Source organism: Chlamydotis macqueenii, chromosome 15 (genome assembly GCF_036417535.1).
Source record: "Chlamydotis macqueenii isolate bChlMac1 chromosome 15, bChlMac1.mat, whole genome shotgun sequence".
Lineage (NCBI taxonomy): Eukaryota > Metazoa > Chordata > Aves > Otidiformes > Otididae > Chlamydotis > Chlamydotis macqueenii.
In genome coordinates this window covers 8143730-8162376 of record NC_141570.1, presented here as the reverse complement: position 1 = coordinate 8162376, position 18647 = coordinate 8143730, and the positions used below count along the sequence as shown (strand labels likewise).

The 18647-nt window shown below is 39.0% G+C and overlaps 1 protein-coding gene across 1 annotated transcript; it reads left to right on the top strand.

The window, feature by feature from the left end:
• The first annotated feature begins 8182 nt into the window (after positions 1-8182).
• SMIM10L3 (small integral membrane protein 10 like 3) lies at positions 8183-15112 on the top strand. The gene is made up of 2 exons (XM_086760079.1): positions 8183-8418; positions 9911-15112. The coding sequence occupies exons 1-2, from the start codon at positions 8233-8235 to the stop codon at positions 9929-9931; spliced, it is 207 nt and encodes a 68-aa protein (XP_086616205.1). The 5' UTR covers positions 8183-8232; the 3' UTR covers positions 9932-15112.
• Positions 15113-18647: the final 3535 nt, after the last annotated feature.

Sequence of the window (18647 nt, the reverse complement as noted above, 5' to 3'; positions counted from 1 at the left end):
AATGTACAATATTACTACAGAGTAGCATACAAAGACAAACATGAAGGCTATAACAGATAACACATTAGCACAAATGGCTTTTATGATCCTGTCACAAGACAAGCAATATCTTTCTATGTATGTTCTTTTCAGTGCTCCTCCTTCCTATTCTTTTGGGATCAATTGTTTTGCATTGTAAAAAAAAATATGTTAAAACACAGGATATACTTTGAATATGTTTTAAATTAACAATTTTAGACCCAATTGGGTATCTAATTGCCAACATTAGAAAATACCTAGATAAATATTCAGTGTTTACTTGTCATTAAAAACAATATTACAATTTGGATAGATGATGATAATAACAGATGTATACAATTTTTTTCCCCCACAGGCTTGTAAATCTTTATTTCCTCAAATATGGCAAAAAGGAGCCTTTTGGGATTGTTAAAAATTTTGGATTTGAAATCCTAGTTGATATCTTTCTTAACGTAACTTTCCTTATTTGCCCTGGAAGACAAATTGTTACTTGTGTGTATGCTCCTTAGAATACATTATGTGTTAATTATTCTATTATTAAACTTTACTATATTTCAGTTACATTTTACTTTATTCTTGCATCTTTTTTTTTGTTTAAATAGTATGTAGTATGTTTGTTTTTAAAGAGAAACAAATAACTTACATGGTGCTACAAATGCTTAACGTTCTTTGTGGATATGTTTTTTTTCCCTGAGAATGAAAGGAGAGACCAACACAGGGAATATATTGAAACATCAGTTTGACAAAAGGAAGGAAACTTAGAGAACAGTATGAAGGACAAGGCAAAGAAGTAAGAAGTTAATAGCAAACAACTTAATAGAAAAATTATCAGTTTGATAGATAACGACTGCAGTGCTGAGCTATATACAGAATAGTTCCAAATGCACTCCACAGAAGAGTATGTAAAAAGAAAATAATGAATGGCAGTAACAATAACCAATTACAAACCTTTCCATAATTCAGATTATGAATCATAAAGCTGAGGTTTAGATCAGTCGTAATATTGTTCCACAATCTATCACCTTATCTTCTGTCATCCATTACAATTGTTGAAAGCTTTTTTCTTAGATTTTGAAAGGAAATAATTATTTAAAATTGTTTCGGATGCTGTCTGAATGTGTGTGTTGCGTATGTGCTGGTGCTGAAGGAGGATTGTTCTCCTTTGTGGATGGGGAGTGGCAGCATAATCACGCTGATGCAATAGTGGAAAGTTCTACTCACCATGACACAGACTATCAGCATTACAGAGACAATAATTATTTGCGCTTGTATAGAATCTTTCATCCCAAACTATTACCGTGTTCTTTAACGTGTTAGTTCATTAATAAAGTCACAAACAAATGCACAGAGAAGTAGAGAAGTATCAGTATACACATTGTACACGCAGGGAAACACGTCAGTGAAACAAACAGAACACCTAAGAGTGACTCATAACTGTATTCTCTTACTCCTAGATGACACTTCCTGCTGACACCAGGTCTGTTCAGTTGCCTTCAGGAAACAATATGCTACAATATTTAGGTCAAAAGTAAAAGTCTGTCCTTACCTATAGCATAAAAACTGTTTTAGGGGCAAAAAGCTCTAATCTTAATTCACAGCCACTTGAAACTAGGGGTTGGACTGAAGTGCAAGAGCCAATTTTACGTGAAACAAAGGTGTATCACAAAGTGTCAGAGAGGAATAATGTTTTCAGCATATTGCACTAGATATTTGTATTAAAATCAGAAGCAAAAAACTCTCACCCAAAACAAATGAAGAGAGATTTCTGTTACTGGAGAAAAACATTTTCCAGATGCTTGTTCATCTTAAAGTAGCTCAGAGAATTGTCTTTAAAAATTGTACTTAAGGCTTGATTTTATCCTAATTTGAGTTGGCGGTAGAAGTCAGGTGATTAGTGATGTAGTATTAGGGATACAGTAATGGGTAGAAAGAAATCTTAATGCACACACTAGGCATCCAAAACTCCTTCTTGGACTCTAGTTCCACCTGTGGTGTTATCTGCCTCTGTGGCCTGTCACACAGTGAGCCCCTCTGCCTTCCCACTTGGATAGCAGTACTTAGGCAACTCTTTGGACAGTAGCTAGCACTTAAAGATTCACACCTAGCACAGTTGCCTGAGGAGATTCTGAATTTTTTTGCTTAATAATCTTTGAATTCTTTAGTTACATGTCTTTATCAAGCTAACAGAGCACACAGTTTTAATTATCACTGTGGAGGAAATTCAGAGTATCTTCACTGAAGCTCGGGAGATACCATGACATAAAATTCGTATTAGAAAATAATATAATCCACAAGTAGTGATCTGCAATTTCTAGATATTCCAGGCAGACATTTTTGGCATGATTAGTTTCCTGAGCGTTGGAAAAAAAACTGTACTAGCATGTGATATGTACGCTGTTCAAATTTAGTACTCAGTCTGCTCTAGAGAAACCAAAGCCAGCAATAAAAAAGGAACCACCACTTTTAAATGTCAGCATTTGCTGCACCAGAGAGAACAGATTAAAGGAGCATGAAAATAAAATGTTAGTATATAAATCTCTACATTAATAATGAAGCATTGTAAAATAAATGCATCACATTCATGTGATACTAGCATAGATGATTTAGCTGGTATATGTACACAACAGAAACAAGTCCTGTGTTTTCTTTAGGTAGCTTCTGGTAAATATCTCTTCTGTCAAGAATTTCAGTTATAAAAACCACATAAGGCTTTGCATTCACTTATGTCTACCCTCAGGTTTAGCAAGCAGTAACAGACAGTGCTTACTACAGTGAGAACTGTTGTTGAAGGCAGTAGGACTATATACAGTAATCCCTGTATAAGGCTGTAAGCTTTCTGGAATAGAGACATCATTATATATTTATAAACAAGGACTTGAGCCTTTTCTCTGTCACTTCAGGTTTTTATCGCTGTAACTCCCTCAGCAGAAATATGGGGATAAGCCTTTTTATAACCGTAAGCATCATATCATGCCCTGAGGTGAAGCATTGCTGAAATACACAGATGTATAAGCTGCAGGTTCCCCTCAGCCTGTACCTGTCTTAATATCTGGCATTTGACAGAAACTAGCTTTAAAATATTAAGGAAAAGGATAAAGGTTTAACCGTTACATAAGCCCATTCAGTATTACTGGTTTTACTGCCTTCCACCGTCCAATCATTTTTCACATTAATAAAGACCGAAGGCTGCAAGCTTTGACCCGGCCACTTGATTTGCTTAGAAGGATTTAGAGTTTCTTTCGCTCCAGGCTTGCAGACATGCTTTCGGACTTTAGTAGAGCTAGGGACCTGAAAGGACCAAGTCTTCTGTGGTCAGTTTGCCTGAGGATAGATGGAGTGGTAAGAAGCCTACTTCCCTCTGCCATGTTGCACAGCTGTGACTCACAACCCAACTAACAGTTTCGCTTGCAGTGGAAAGGAAGACAATAACCAGACAGTTTCAAAAAAACACAATAGATCAAAGCCAGAAACTAAAATCAGTGGTTCCTCATACAGCATGGTCAGCATTCGGAACAGAAATGTGCATTTATTACAGAAATAAGACAATTGTCAAAAAGTGATTATATATTCTGGAATCTATTCCTCACTGGAACCATTCATAGAAATTCTGAATAACTTACAAGAGGAATAAATATCATAAATAAGTACAAAATAACTTATTTTAGCATAAATATAATATAGAAATAGTATGAAAAACTTACTTTTTTTTTTTCCGAATGATTGTATGCTGATAAGTTGCTAAGCAACAATTTCTGTGAGGAAGACTTCCCAGAATGTTTGATTTATTCTCCATTTCCTAAATATAAAAATTACAAAGCTGTCCTGCTTGCAAAACAATCTAGTTTAATGGTGACGTAAGTCAATCACCTTCTTTCTGTTTTACCGAGAGATGCAGTTGGGTGACTGGTATTTCTGCTTACTTCTGGCAGCTAAGTATTTTGATTTAATGTTAGATCCTGCCTTTACTAAACTGATGAAAAATACCTGTTCCAATGAGGTCCTGTGGGTTTTTAATATTGCCTATGTTGGGAGTACCAACACTCCTCAGTGCAAGCTGTGTGCGACACGGCATTACAACACAACAGCTTCTGCAAGAGTTAGTCATATTGTGGGTAGCCTCCTGTGTCTCTAAATACATCTTGCCAACACTGCGTTGTTAGAATCCACAGTGTGTTGTACACTTAATTTTCTGAAAGATTTTGGAGAGAGGGGGCTCTCAGCTCAACATTGTCACAAATCAAAGGAGTAAACTGAACGCTTTTGTCACCAGGCACAATAAACTCTCTGAGGGGCGCCTGGGATTCCAGAGTGCCAAGGCAGATCACTGCTGGGGAAGGAAAGCACGGCATCAGCAGACGGGCTGCCATAGCTGATGACAAGTTTCCTTGCAGTCCTAAAAAATCCACTCACAAGAAGGGGTTTGTTAGGAACCATCTGGCTTTTTGTTTTTTAACTGAACTTTCAGTCCAAAAAAGTCCAGAAGATCATAGAACTGAAGAGAACAAAATGGTTTATTGTTGAAAATATTTGACTTTTCCCCCTTTTCAAGTTTCTGTTGTGATCTTGGTCTTTTGTAATTGTTTCAGCAATCATTTAATGCAATTTTTGCATACATAGCAATGGATATAAAAAGGCACCAGAAAGAAAGAACTATAAGCATAAATAACCCTAAACTCTGTCTTATTTAAATACCAAGTTCATAGTTTATTTACGTTGCTATTAGTTCTTACAGAGAGCCCTGCGGACTTGATCTCGAGCATGAGGATTGCTCTGTGTCACACTCCAGAGCGAAGCGAGGTCCCTTCCCAAAAGAGGCCTATCCCAAGCAGAGGGCAGACGGACACAGTTGCACAGGGGAGTGCACTTAGATAATACTGGTCTAAGCGGTAGGCACATCAAGGGCCTAATTTTTCATTCTTTTGGAAATATGGTAACTTAAGAGCCCTGGAGGAGAACAGAGGAATCTTTGCGTAAACCTACGAGGAACTGCTTCCAAGTGTAATGGATATACATGGAGAAAGCTTAAGAGGACGTTTTGAAAATGTAACAAGTCAGTAATGTTGACATTTTTTCTTTGAGTAGAGGAGTATTTGAATACCTGAGAAGACATTTTAGGTAAAATGAAATAAAACATGAAGAGCCTTGAAAAGATAAGGATGTGCTTGTCTGATCCCACAGAGAAAGACGAGTCAAGGTTAGAAAGGAAAAATGGGATGATGGCATTAAAGTGATGGAAAATGATCTCTGCAGCCATCAGCCACAAATTGCATGTCAATAGTTTTGAACTTCTGCATATTAATCAGTGTTCCGGATAAACTGAAAAGGATTTTACCACCATGACAGGGCTGAAATCAAAGGAGGAAGTGTGGGATGGTTTTGAGATTTAGTTTCACTGTCAAAATAATTATCTGATTTCCAGATCTTGATGTGACAAAATCTGTTGAATCTCTTGAATTGGTATTCAGTCGCGTTACCCGCTGCTTTCTTTGTTGCAAAGCTGAAGAGTGTTTTATCAATCTCACTATTTATTTAAATAATTAGATCCAAATTAATACCGATGCTAACTTGTTATTATGAACAAATTTATTGGTTATATTACCTATTAATTAATTATATGGCCTATTTTAGTGTAAAAAGTAATTTACAGTTAATCAAGATTTTTAAATTGATACTGTGTCACATCTGTTTCAATGTGCAACATAAGCCAGAACTAATGAGAATCTGGCAGATATCTACGATAAATATAAAAGTTAACCAGCTTCCTGATTTAACCTCTGCGTATCACATTGCATTCCAATTTAATCATGGAAAGCTGCTAAATGTCCCATGGCAGTAAATCACACTTCTGCTTAGCTGTCGAGAAGATGGTCTCGGTGTATAACAGCAAAGGGAACGGAGATGATAAGGAATTCAAATTACCTTGGAATTCCAGCGTGGGGTCTGGACACATCTCAGTTCCTGTGCCTCCAGTACTAATGGCATTATTAAAAACTTCAGATGAGCAGGAAAAAAGATACACCACTGTCTTCACAAACCAGACGTGCTGAGCTGACATAGAAGGGAGGACGGGGATACCACACACCACACAGTGGTAAAACCACTGCTTGTGTATGTTACTTTCCTGCTTGCAGAAACACCATACATACCTGTCGTTGGAAAACTTTGTGACAGAGGCTAAGACAATGTGGAATCAGAAGCTATTGCATTAACTTTATGGATAACATACATAACTTCAGGCTCCTTGTTTTTTTGGTGTTTTTTTGGTTTTGTTTTTTTTTGTTTTTTTTTTTTTTCCCATGGCTTGCTGTGATAATAACCCAAAGGATGCTTTTTGAATGTACTGATGGGGAGAGTGAGGGCTATTATTTCAAGTTCTCCAAAATGAAAACAGTGCAGATAACAAGTCCTTTGAAATTTTCCCTCTTTGGAATAGTACAGGTAGGCTCAAGACAGCCAGGCACATGGAAGATATGAAATCATAGGCAGATCCATCCTGACCTCAGAGAGGATAATTTATCTTTGATTAAAGAACTGACAGAAGTCTGTGGCTAAAGAGGGATCTGAAGAGCTTTGAATCTGCTAGGATGCCCTGTGGAAGATGGACAAGTTCCTGAGAAAGTAGGTTTTCAGATATGTTTTCTTTGAGACCTTTGTAATCTGAATGAGTGGTGTTTTGATTTGTAAGAATCAGTAAGATAATCTTAACTCTGAGACATTTAACTCCACAGCCTGAAATTGAGTCAGATCTGCTGAGAAGACAGCAGTGACCTGCTGGGTCTGAATGGAGTAGATCAGGGATTTCCACACTAAGAAGGGGCTGTCTAAAGGCCTTAGATCCTTCATGTCTGTTCAGAGGCTGGATGGGGTTAAAAAACGCATTAATCCACTCAGTGGTTCTGCCATTTAAAACCGCATTCTACCTCTCCAGCCTGACCCAGGCCAGCTGCAGGTCAGGCTGGAGGGGCCTGCAGCACCCCTAACCCTGACCAGCTCTCACAACAGCATGTGTCCTGAAAACAGTCCCACTCCTGAGAGCACAAACCAGTGCCTGTAGTTTCCTTAATTGAACTGTTTATGGTTTCCAGACACACACAGGGTTTTTCCAGGATTTTCTGCTCTGTTATGTAACTAATGGATTACAGACAAAGGGGTTGCAGATAAACCTGGGAAGGTGTCCAGTTTTGTTCTGGAATTATTATTTCTCTGTGCACTAGTGTGATTCTGTGTCAATGAAATAGTATTTTACAAGGAGTTCATATAAAGATATTGATTTTTGTTTCATTGTACAGTTGATTGAATGGAAACTGTATAGAACAGTTATGAGGGGGGAAAAAAAGGGCCCTTGTTGTCATATTGGTCATGTATTAATCTTTTTGAGCATTTTTCCCTACCTGCAAAAAAGCGTCATGATGATAATTTAACTCAAAGGGCTGCCTAGGAAATGTTCACGAAATATTTTGGAAATCTGAAAGTGTAGCCTGTACTTGAACACTGTATTTTAAATCAAAAATAACTTCCGTATTGGCTTGAAAAGCATAGGAGGTATTTCCTCGGGGAAGTATCTGGCTCACAGAATTTATCACCTAACTGCATAAACAACAAAACAAAATTACAAAAAACCCCACCCAAACCCAGAAATCATTATCACCGTCGATGACCCATGAATTTTTTATTGGGAAGTTTAGAGCACACACCTGGGTCAAGCGCTCAGGCCTCTCCTCCCCAGCTGAGAGGGGCAAGCTCGACTGGAAGTGGTTTTAAGGAATCACAGCAGCTCCCCGCGGGCTTCCTGTACGATTTCAACACCCGAGGGACAGGGCCGTGGCGAGGGACGGAAGCCAGCCGGCCGCCAGCAGCGCTGAGGGACGGGACGAGCGGTGGCGAGCTGCCCGCCATACCGGTCGCCCCTTCCCGCGCTCCGCCCTCGGGCGGGCCGTGCCACGCGCCCGCCTCAGGCCGGCCCCCGTCGGGGGGGGCGGAGCCCGCCGCCTCGCTCTTCCTTGCGGGCATGCGCAACAGGGGCACGCGGGTGGGCCGGACCGTGGCGTCAGTGCGCTGCGGCGGCGCCGCGCCGGCCGCCCCGACGTAGGGCGTCAGGGTTACGCAGGGCCGGCGACGGCTCCGCCCCGCTGGAGACACCCAGCGCCGGGCGCAGGGAGGGGAGGGGGAGGCTGCGGGGCCCGGGCGGCGCGGCGGGGCCGCGGGCGGGGGTGTATGGCGGCGGTTCTGTCCGCCCTGGCTGCCAGGCTCTCCCAGTCGGCCGCGGCCCGTTCCTACGGGGTGTTCTGCAAGGGGCTGACCAGGACCCTCCTCATCTTCTTCGACCTGGCCTGGAAGCTCCGCATCAATTTCCCCTACCTCTACATCGTCGCCTCCATGATGCTCAACGTGCGGCTGCAGGTGGGCGCCGGGGCCGCCCGTTCCTGGAGGCGGCGGCGGCTCGGCAGCTGCTGTCGCTTCCCCTGGGTAACGGCGGGCGCGGCGGGGCTGGGCTGGGCGGGGGGTGAGGCCGTGGCGCCCCTGGTGTCGCCGCGGGAGGTGTCGCCGGGATCCTGCACGGCCGCCGCCAGCTCGGGGCTGCCCGTTGCCGGTGTCCGGGACTCGGTGCCGTTGCTGTGGGTGCTGCCAGCGAACGTGCCGCGTCCCCGTCTCAAGTTTATTCGCGTTACTAAGCCGTAGTTAACGACAAACAAGAAATTGTGAAGATGTGCATTTTGATAGTACATTCCTGACACCCCGTAAGGAGCTCATAAAATAATTTCCTCCATTAAGTCAAGAACAATTGTAACAGGGAAAACGTAATTTTAAATAATAACGTCATTGCATGAAAATGACAGTTCACATTTCATTTGCATCTCTCCTGTCTTGAGCCTGTTCCTACAAAACGCAGAACTCCCTAAAGCAGCTTTGACCTAATGACATTAGGAACTCCCACTCGTTGTTGGGTCGAAGTTTAATTGATCTTTGTGATGAAACCAAAGCTTTACTTTTAACTTAACTGGCAACAGAAGCAGGCTATGGACTATCACAGCAAACATCTGCTTGAGCCAGAGACTGGACGCTTTCTTTCTCCTCATAAACATAGCTGTAATTAAAGTTTTGACATCTGGCTAGCGGCCACGTGATGAAAGACAAGTCTGGTTGCACTTTGTGACTTGTAAAAGGTAAGTTGAAATGGGAAGAGGTCAAAATGTGGCATCTCATGTTTTCATTTTTGGGACTTGTCCTACAGTTCTGAAGCTTGAAACTGAGCCACGCTGCCAGGAGTCGTACACGAAGCTTACTAACCTTGGTGGCTAAAAATGCCTTGCCTTTGCTTGTTATGCGTGTTGGTTCATATCAGTTCTCTTGTAACAACATCAGCTTGCCATTTGACTACAGGATAACTAATACCGTCTCGCTGTGCCAGTGCAGCCAGTCTGACCAGTTCCCTGTGGGAAGCTGTGCATGGTACATTCTTGATTTCCAGTGTTGTGTGTCTGATTTAAGCATGCACATCTGTTTACAGGAAGATTACTTTAATATTTGCCTTTATTGTTAAGCCTCTCATCAGTTACAGCCTGGATTTCTATTGGTTAAGGAAAGCCGTACTGTTACGCAGCAAATCTCTCTAGCTGCTCATTTGCTGACTCACTTTGATGCCTGTTACCCAAAAGAGAGTTTGCAGCAGATTAAGCTGAAACTACAGAAGAAAGTTCTTATTTGGGTATACTTCCTACCCCCTTGGATGTGCCCAGTTTGTGGGGAGACTTGTCTGTCTGGACTACTGTTACTTTCTACAGTTAGGTTATTCTTTTTGTTTGTGTTAAAGATTTTTTTTAATTTTTCTATATACTAGGCACCAGGAAACTGGGATATCAGTGTAATAACTTTCTGTATTATTTCTCTTTAGGTCCATATTGAGATCCACTGACCTGTGACTTGGTGTGCTGCTTGCACTGTGTGCTGCAACTGGAGTCAATCACACTTTTCAAATTCAGCCTGTTGTGAAACAGCAAAGCTATGCTCATCTTCTCTAGGACTATGAAGAAAGAAGATTTAAACGAGAAAAGAGTATGTGACAGCAGCCCAGATCATCACAAGGCAGCAGCTCACCTGACACACATACATTCCATGTTTAACAATTTTCAAAATCATACTAGCAGTTTACAAGAATTATTTAACACCAGGAATTGTTCTCTCTTTAATACTATACCTCTGCCTTCTATTGGCAAGGAAATGCCTCAGAGTTTGAGTGAATCAGCAGGGGGGAACTCAAGTGCAGCTGCTGCTTGCAAGGATTCATTTCATCTGCATTTTTCTTCTGGGAAATACAGTCTTGATAGGGTTTCTCACTGCATTAATAGTATTTCAGTAATGGGCTGGCCGGAGGAAGCTTGTAGTTTTGCTGGAAATCTTAGCTCATGCTGTCCAGGAAACAACTTTTTATGTTTTGCACACTTCTGGCTGGAAAATTTACAGTATGATCAAAACCTGCAGTTTCTGGAATTAGAAATGAGCAGCAGCAAAGAGAATGAATCACAGCTTGCGTTTCTTAAAGAGCTGGATCTTGGTGGACTTCCTGATCTCTACTCTATTCCAGTTGCCTCACTGAATGAATATGCTGTGGGACTCTCTACCAACCAGAAACTTTGTTACTTAAACCTTGTATCTTCAGAGCAAATACTTGGATACAAGCAAATGCTTTCGAGTACACAGTATGTGACTAAAAAATTTCACATCATACAGCTAGTAATTTCTGTGCTAGCTTTTGCACTAGAAGGTCTTTGGTATGCAGTAGTGAAGGTAAAAGAGTACTAAGATTTTAATTGCTATTTTTAACATTAATAGAAAGTTAATTGATTAAATAACAAAGACAAGGTTACAGGTCAGATTTTAGTGAGAAGTAGACAGCTAAAGTAAATATACTACTTGTGTAATTGATAGTAAAACTGGCTGTTGGAATAATAGCAACTTTTTTTTTTTTGTAAGGAATATCTGCATCGGAGTGGAAAGAACTTTATAATCTCAAAACTTTGGGACTTCTGCAGATGTGCCATTAACAATAGACTAGAACCCAATTTGATTGCTTAGCACAGACCCTTTGTTTTCTTTAGGGTTTGTATTAGGGGAGTGTTCTGGCTACTATTTACAACCATTTCCAGTGAGACTGTTTCTTGTAGAATTGAATTCTTGCTCTGAATCCAACAGTGACTAGGGTATCAGGCCTGAAAACACTTTGAACTGGAAAGCTGTTGGGAGGGTGGTCTTCGATACAGCATAGTTCTCAATAGTGTTCCTTTTCGAGGATGGTACTGCTGTAATTTAAACAATATCTCATGAGCTTTATTGTGCTGCAATAGACACTATAAACAATTTCCTAAAAGAATGTTTTATTTCATTGAAAAAGTGATTGTTATCACTGAGCCATAGTAATCATTTCTGAGGCTGCTGACTTTGGCTTTGGGACGGACTTCCGACAACAGGGTTTGGCAAAGAATGGAGCAAGCATGTTGGAATCAATAGAATTGCTTGTGAGGAGGAATTTGCAGGAATATGCTCCCGTGGGCACTTAGATGGAGAAACTTGTTGTGCAGTAGGTCAAAGTTTGAACACTCTGTCTAAAAGTCTCAGCAAGGGAGTTGGTGTAGGTGGGCTTAATGTACTCTAGGGGCTTACCTAAAGAGAAGGTATTGATATGGTGAGTTCGGCTGCGTTTTCAGCTCATTCTTCACCCTGAATTAAAAGTGAGGACTTAATTCAGAGTAAAGTCATGCTGGTGATTCACACACCAAGTATCCTTTTTTGCTAGCTAGCTTATTTAATTTTGGAAAGAGAATAAGTGATGTTGCGTTTAGTTTGAACTAAATTAACCTGGAAAGCCAGTAGAGTTTCTAATGTGGTGTTTATTTGGGTGTTAGCACGTGTGTGGAGAAGTCCTTGATTATGAAGATGAGATGCTGGTTATCAGTCTTATGGGGAGAAATGTTGGAATTTTTTAACCTTATTTGAGTGCTGAAAGTAAGATAGACTACTACTTATGTTAAATGATATGTTGTGTTTTTATTATCCCCATTGGTTGGCTATTTCTTCTGAATGTTAGAAGAGATAAAAAGCCATTTACTTTAATTTAGAAAATAACTTTTTCCCTGGCGTGTACTTTTATTAATTGTTTAACTTCTAGACTTTGGACCACATGATTACCTGTTGCAAAATTACCCAAAACCTCAAAATAATAATGGATTATATTCCAAGTAATTATTCTGACAGCAACAGTTTTGTCTTAGTCAAGCCATTCCTACAATTTACTCCCATCTCCACTGCTGCAATTTATCACCCTTGCAGTGGTATCAACATGAGTGTTTGTGGATGAAGATTGCTGAAGCGATGTGGAGCTGAAACCCCAAAACATCAGAAACAAATACACTTCTCCAAGAGTATGTAGCTTATTTGAGTTACGGTTTTAAGCTATTGTCTGCATACAGCTTGATCCAAAAAACACTTGGCAGAGCTGAGGGTAGAGGAATGAAGGTGGGGAGGCATTGGAGCCTGTTTAAACTGGCTTGGTTGCTAAAGAAAACATTGTGCAATTGCATCTTAATTTCTCTAAGTAGCTATATAGGTAAATAAATACTCTTTTCCTGTAATGGTGAGCTTTTCTTAAGTTGCACATAAACACAATCCTGCATTCACAACTGGGTGACTGAACTTCCTGTATAAAGAATCCATTGACACAGTTGTACCTGTAGTTGTTACTTGACACCTTGTTTGTTCAGCTGAACAGTTTGGCCTGGAAGATTCTCTACTCTGCTGTACATCATTTGGGAACCACATATTTAGGGAACCATAGTTATAAACAACAAAAACTTGTAGGTGACATTGTCAGGTTAATAGGCAAGAGGAGTAGCGGAAGGCATAAAAGCATGAATCCAGGTTTTAATGCGCCTGTTCTTCGTGGTGATTTTAAAGGGGGGGGGGGGGGGGAGGAGTGGGGAAATGAAACATGAGAGAAAACATCTGTAAATTAGATTTCAAATGTGTGTACAGTGGGGTGCCAAGGGCTGTCACTTTATTGATGACAAGCCTATGCAGGAGGGGGATCTTGGAACATTGAATGTATCACAATCCAGCTAATACAATCCAGTTTTAAGCAAAATTTGCTTTGAGTGAGTGGCCTTTAATAATTTACTACAGGATCACTTTAAATACAGATATAATACAGCTAAGTGAAATGGATTTTTTTGTGTATTATGTGCATATTGAACACAAGATATAAAGAATATGTTTTAAGTGAGTGGATTTAATCCATTTTAAGATACTTTATGTACTTTGCCTTGGATTTTATAGCTTAAAACCTAAAAGGTAACTTTCTAACTCAAACATTCCTTCTAAAATTAAAATAAAGGATAGTTTGGTATGTTGAAATCTCATACAATATACTGCACTTTAAGCTTGGGGAGGCCATAAATTGACAGTGCTGTTCTTGCAGTAATAGAGCTGTTTGGTGGTGACAATGCTCATGGCATTTACTGTCTCGGGGGAGAATAGTGAACCAGAAGGATGGCAATCCTTTGAAACTATATATAAATCAAACACTATATGGTTTAGGCCACTGTTCTCTTCCTACAAATATTTTTATGTTAATTCATCTCAAAAGATGGAATGTGTGTCAGCTGAGAACCAGTTTGTATGGAGTTCTGTGGCTTCGGTAAATCAAATATGGAAACTGCTTTTCTGAGTAAATGTGCTGTTAGGGCTGCGACTGTCTGGGATGATTATTATACCACAGAAGAAGAACATTTTTAGTAGGGGTAAGGGACCTTTATACTGAACCGGGAGTTGCCTTCTTATTTCCAGTTCCTCTCTATCTTGCTCTTCTGGTGGTGTTGGAAAGAGGTATTTCTAAGCAAAATGTCAGGGTTCTACTAAACAACTCATGCTTCGTAAAATTTCATTGATCAGTGTCCAGATCTTTCCTGCACTACATAGCAGAGAGTTCTATTTCTGCCATTAGAAAACAAATTAAGTAAGAAAATATTTAATATTTAGAGAACTGTCTAGTAGTTTCCTATAAATGTACACTTGAGTGGAAATTTACTATATGGTGTACTGCTTTGAAAAAGAAAATATACTTTTAAATGTGTGTGCACAGAGCTCTGCATGTGGATAAAAAGTGTTTTATCACAGAATGATGTTGGAATGCTTCTGCAAATGCTTATTTACTTTCTGACATTACAATGCAAAATGCAGTAGAGATGGTGTTGTACTTCTCGGTGTGATATTAGCTAGTGCAATCTTACAGATCATCTGTGTGCATCATCATGCACCATGAAACAGTTTTATCTGTAGACATTTTTTAGCTTTTTTCAGTGTTGGGTTGGTTTTGTTTGTTTGGGTTTTGGTGTTTTGTTGTTTGGAGTTTTTTTGTGTGTTTTTGTTGTTGGCTTTTTTAAGACTGTAAAGACTGCACTTTCTTAAACTTCGCCAAAGTTTGCTTTCTTTGTCCTTTTCTCCTCTCTCACCCCCCCTTATAAATATACACACTTTTCATTTTTGGAAGAAGCAAGCCTGTATGTACTCTCCTGATGTATCATCTTATTGTCAAATTGTTCCTTTTGTTTTTATGGCCTGGTCTTACCTATATTTTCCTTCTCTTCCCTCCCCATCATTTCTCAGCATAAGCATATGCTGATATTCCGATCCATTTCAGAAATGCTCCTCTAATTAATTATGCATAACAAATTGACAGAAACATGTAGAGACATAAGCATCCGTAGTCTGTCATTAGGGTGTATGACAAGTGCTGTATCTGACAGACCAATAGGTAGTCAATGTGACATTTCTACTTTTTCCCCTCAAAACAGCTGCTTTGATGAAAATCTAATATTTAATTCAAATTTGTAGTACCCCTATCATCTGAGAATTGCAGCTAGAATTTGGGGCTTACCCAACACATTGAGGTCAAAACTTAAGCAACAGTTATGCTAGTTTCAATATTCTTCAGGTTATTAAGTTATCAATATAAACCTCTGAAAAATTCACGAGTGTACTCTTAATATTTTGAAACTTTTTTTTTTCCCTAAGAGTGCATAGAATAAAATATGTTCTGACACTTGTTTCTGTGATGCACAGCCAATTAGTGGTGGAACTTTTTAGGATATAAAAAAGTATTTCTGATGAACCCCCTTTTGATCTCTGACTACAAAGCCTCTAATCCTCAATGAAGAGGTAAATTCGTAAGAGCTTTCAAATAAACAACTTGTTGCCTATGAAAATACTAGTATTTATGATCAGCTCACATACTTAAATACAAGAACAGAGATGGCAATCTGCTGGCGGTCTGAAAACAAGAATAATATGGAAGTATTAGAACAATGCTATCCTTTACGACCCTGCACTAAGTGAATCCTGTTGGTGTGCACTTTGAAACGAATCCTGTATTGCATTCCAAAATCTCAATTATCTTAGTCTTTTTTTGGAATAGGTGATACAAGATTCAGACCCAAGTACATGGTTATTTCATTGTTAATGATGAAATTATCTTAATTTGAAGGCTAAAACATTTTAGAAAATGGCCTGAGGGACTTCCAGAAAGAGAATCTGCCTTGAGAAGATCCAGTTTATTTCTGTGATCTCAATATGTTTATATTCTGTTTCGCAAATCTCTTCTTTGTGGAAGATCTGCATAAACTTGATAGCAAAAATGGTTAAAATCCAAACTTGTAAAAGTGTTCTCTATTTTTCTGTTTGTAACCAATTTTACCTATTATCAAATATAAAAATACCTAGATGTAATTTAAGCTTTTATTCTTAAAAGTTGGTAAATCTAATGCTTAGTGCCTGATTCATCACTTGAAGTTGACGAGTGTTCCATGAACTTTCTTGAAAATGAGTTCTGCTACCTGCTGGTGACTAACACTAATTTTAAATGCTGACACTTTCTGTAAACTGTGATATTATCCATGCAGAACAATTTTAGTCTATGACCTTGGTCTTTGGCCCTAATTTTTTTTTTTTTTTTTTTTTTCAAATTGCCATGTGGGACATGGAGAAGGCTGGCACAAACCATTTTTGTTCCAGTGAAAGATGTTTACAACTTTGTATGCATTTTAGAAATCTATTGTAACACTTTTTAACTTGTGAGAGGAGTTTCCTTAGTAAACTTGAAACCTGTTGTCCTAACGAGGTTAATATAGATTTCTGAATAATATAGAGTGCTATCTAAGCCTTCAGGAGCTGTTGATTGTGATGCTGCTCGCTTACACCACAGGAGGGAGTTAAACATCAGTCTTTTAAATATTTTCAGTTACATTTTTTCTTAGTACAGTGCATTTGAGTTTATAAATATGCCGCCTTGTCTTATGGATTGTCACTGCAAATGGGTTATTGTCCAAAATCAATACACAGCGGTAATGTATTGTAACTGTTTACAGTTGAACTCTGAATACCATTCAATGGGTTTTATCAAGCTATTTAAAAACAAATAAAAATATTTTAAAAAATTATCTTTTTTGTCTGTAGTCAACAGGAGAGCTAGTTTTGGTGCTTCTCATTCCAATTTTTCACCGTATAAACTGTACAGATGTACTTAATGAGATCATGTTTCTGACAATATGAAGTCAGAGAGGGAGTGGCTTTTTCAGAGATGCAATTTGAGAAATGTGTGTTAGTGAATACCGAACAAATTTAAAAACTGTGTGAGAATAAAAGGGCTAAATGCCTTATGCTTGGCCTTGGAAATTTGGTATCTGAGCGCCAGGCTAGCTTAATCATGCTAGCCACCAATCATTTATTCATAGGCATTATTTTTACATGCTTTTTTTTAGTGAAATGCCTTAACAAACCAGATACTTTCACAGTAATTCCAAGGTATTTCCTAACTAACTAGCTCTAATCTTGCAACATAGTTTAATTTTAGAAGGGGAAAACAAACCATGCTAAATCTGTAGAATGGCCACAGCAACTCTCTTGCGTAAGTCAGGATAACATTGCTGGATGTTTCTCTTCAGGGTTAAAATCACCTCAGTATTAAGAGATATGTCAGACCTCTTGTTTTTCCTGAATAAAATACTCACATTAAAGGAGCAGAATAAACATGTATCTTTTGCTTAATATTGAGCATTAAAGAACATTTAAAATCAGAAACCCCTCACTGTTCAGATATTTTCTGAAACTTGCTATTGGATGACTTTTTTATTCTAGACTCAAAAGACATAATTAACTTACAGTTTTTGTTTGATCTCAGGGTCAAGTGATACATTTTGAGGAAGTATGTTATTGTTATGCTGCATTTATTCTGAAAATAAGTGGTATTGACAACCCTGAAGAAAAAACTGATATCTTGTGTACCAAATTAACATGTACTATTTTTCTTAATCCTGGATGCTGAAAGCATCTTTTTCCTCAAAACATGTATTTAACAGAAAAAAAAAGAGAAAGGGAAGGTGGGGGTGGGGAATGAATGTCATAATCCAATAAGGGCTGTGAAGTTTCCACATGTGGTTACACATTCCCAGTTAAGGAAGTACCATCAACGCTCTCTCTGCACTTCACTGCAAGTTCCTCATTGCTTCTGGAATTTGCACGGTACGTACTGAAGTGATAGTTTCTAATGTTTTTGGCTGCCCACAGAGTTCCAGCCACCGCACTGTGACAGTGATGTGATCTAGCCTTAATTACTCATGTTTCATCACTTTCAGATAAATTATTGGTAGTTTTATATATAAATGGGCATGGTACCTGCAGTACCTGGGGAACATCAAGGAAGTCAGAAAACTGTTGCAAATAAACTCAGGAATAGACATGCTACCACATGTGTATCCAAATCTCTTCCTATTAGGATTTGAAATGTTCTGAAATCAGACTCAAGTTGCTGCCCTACAGCTTTGTGGTAGTCTGTTTTTATTCATCTCATACTATAGAGTTCTCTAAGAGCAGCTCATCTGTACAGGAGCCCAAATCTCCTCTGTGCAAATCTGAGATTGCCAGAGTAACCTTTTAGCAATTTAGAACCATCACATTTACCTCTTCAATACATTTCTTAGCTCTTGCCTTTTCTGGCAGATATGATAGCAACTTAAAATTAAAAAAAAACCAAAACCTCAACTGAAACACAAATACTGAAGATTCTGCTAAACATACATTTCTTAAGGAGATGGTTTTTTGAAAGTGGATTGAGTACCTTCCATTAAAGAAGAAAATATTGGATGGGGGCCTTTTTATCAAGAGCTGTAGTGTGCTTATAAAAAGCATGTCATAAGTCTCTTAAGTGTTAAGAAATGCTATTTCTATTTGTTACCACAAATATTTTCTACACAGAGCAAAATATTCCTTTATTTACCTTCAACCTCATAGTTCAAAGAACAGAAAAAAAAAACCCCAAACACATTTTGGAATTCTTTCAAGTATTATGCATTGTTAAAAGTATCCCCAAGGGCGAAGGACCAAAACCAACACAGAAGTCAAATGCTTACCTCTTGCTCATTGAACAGAAAGCCAGCAGCGATGACAAGCAGGATGTTTTTGATGCTCTTTTTTTGGGCTAGTGGCTGGAGCCCTTAATCACTTTAGCTGGAAGTTATTCACAAATAACCCTTCCGAGCTCAGTAATCCTGTCTTCCCTCATATAATAATAATTTAAAAAAATTACT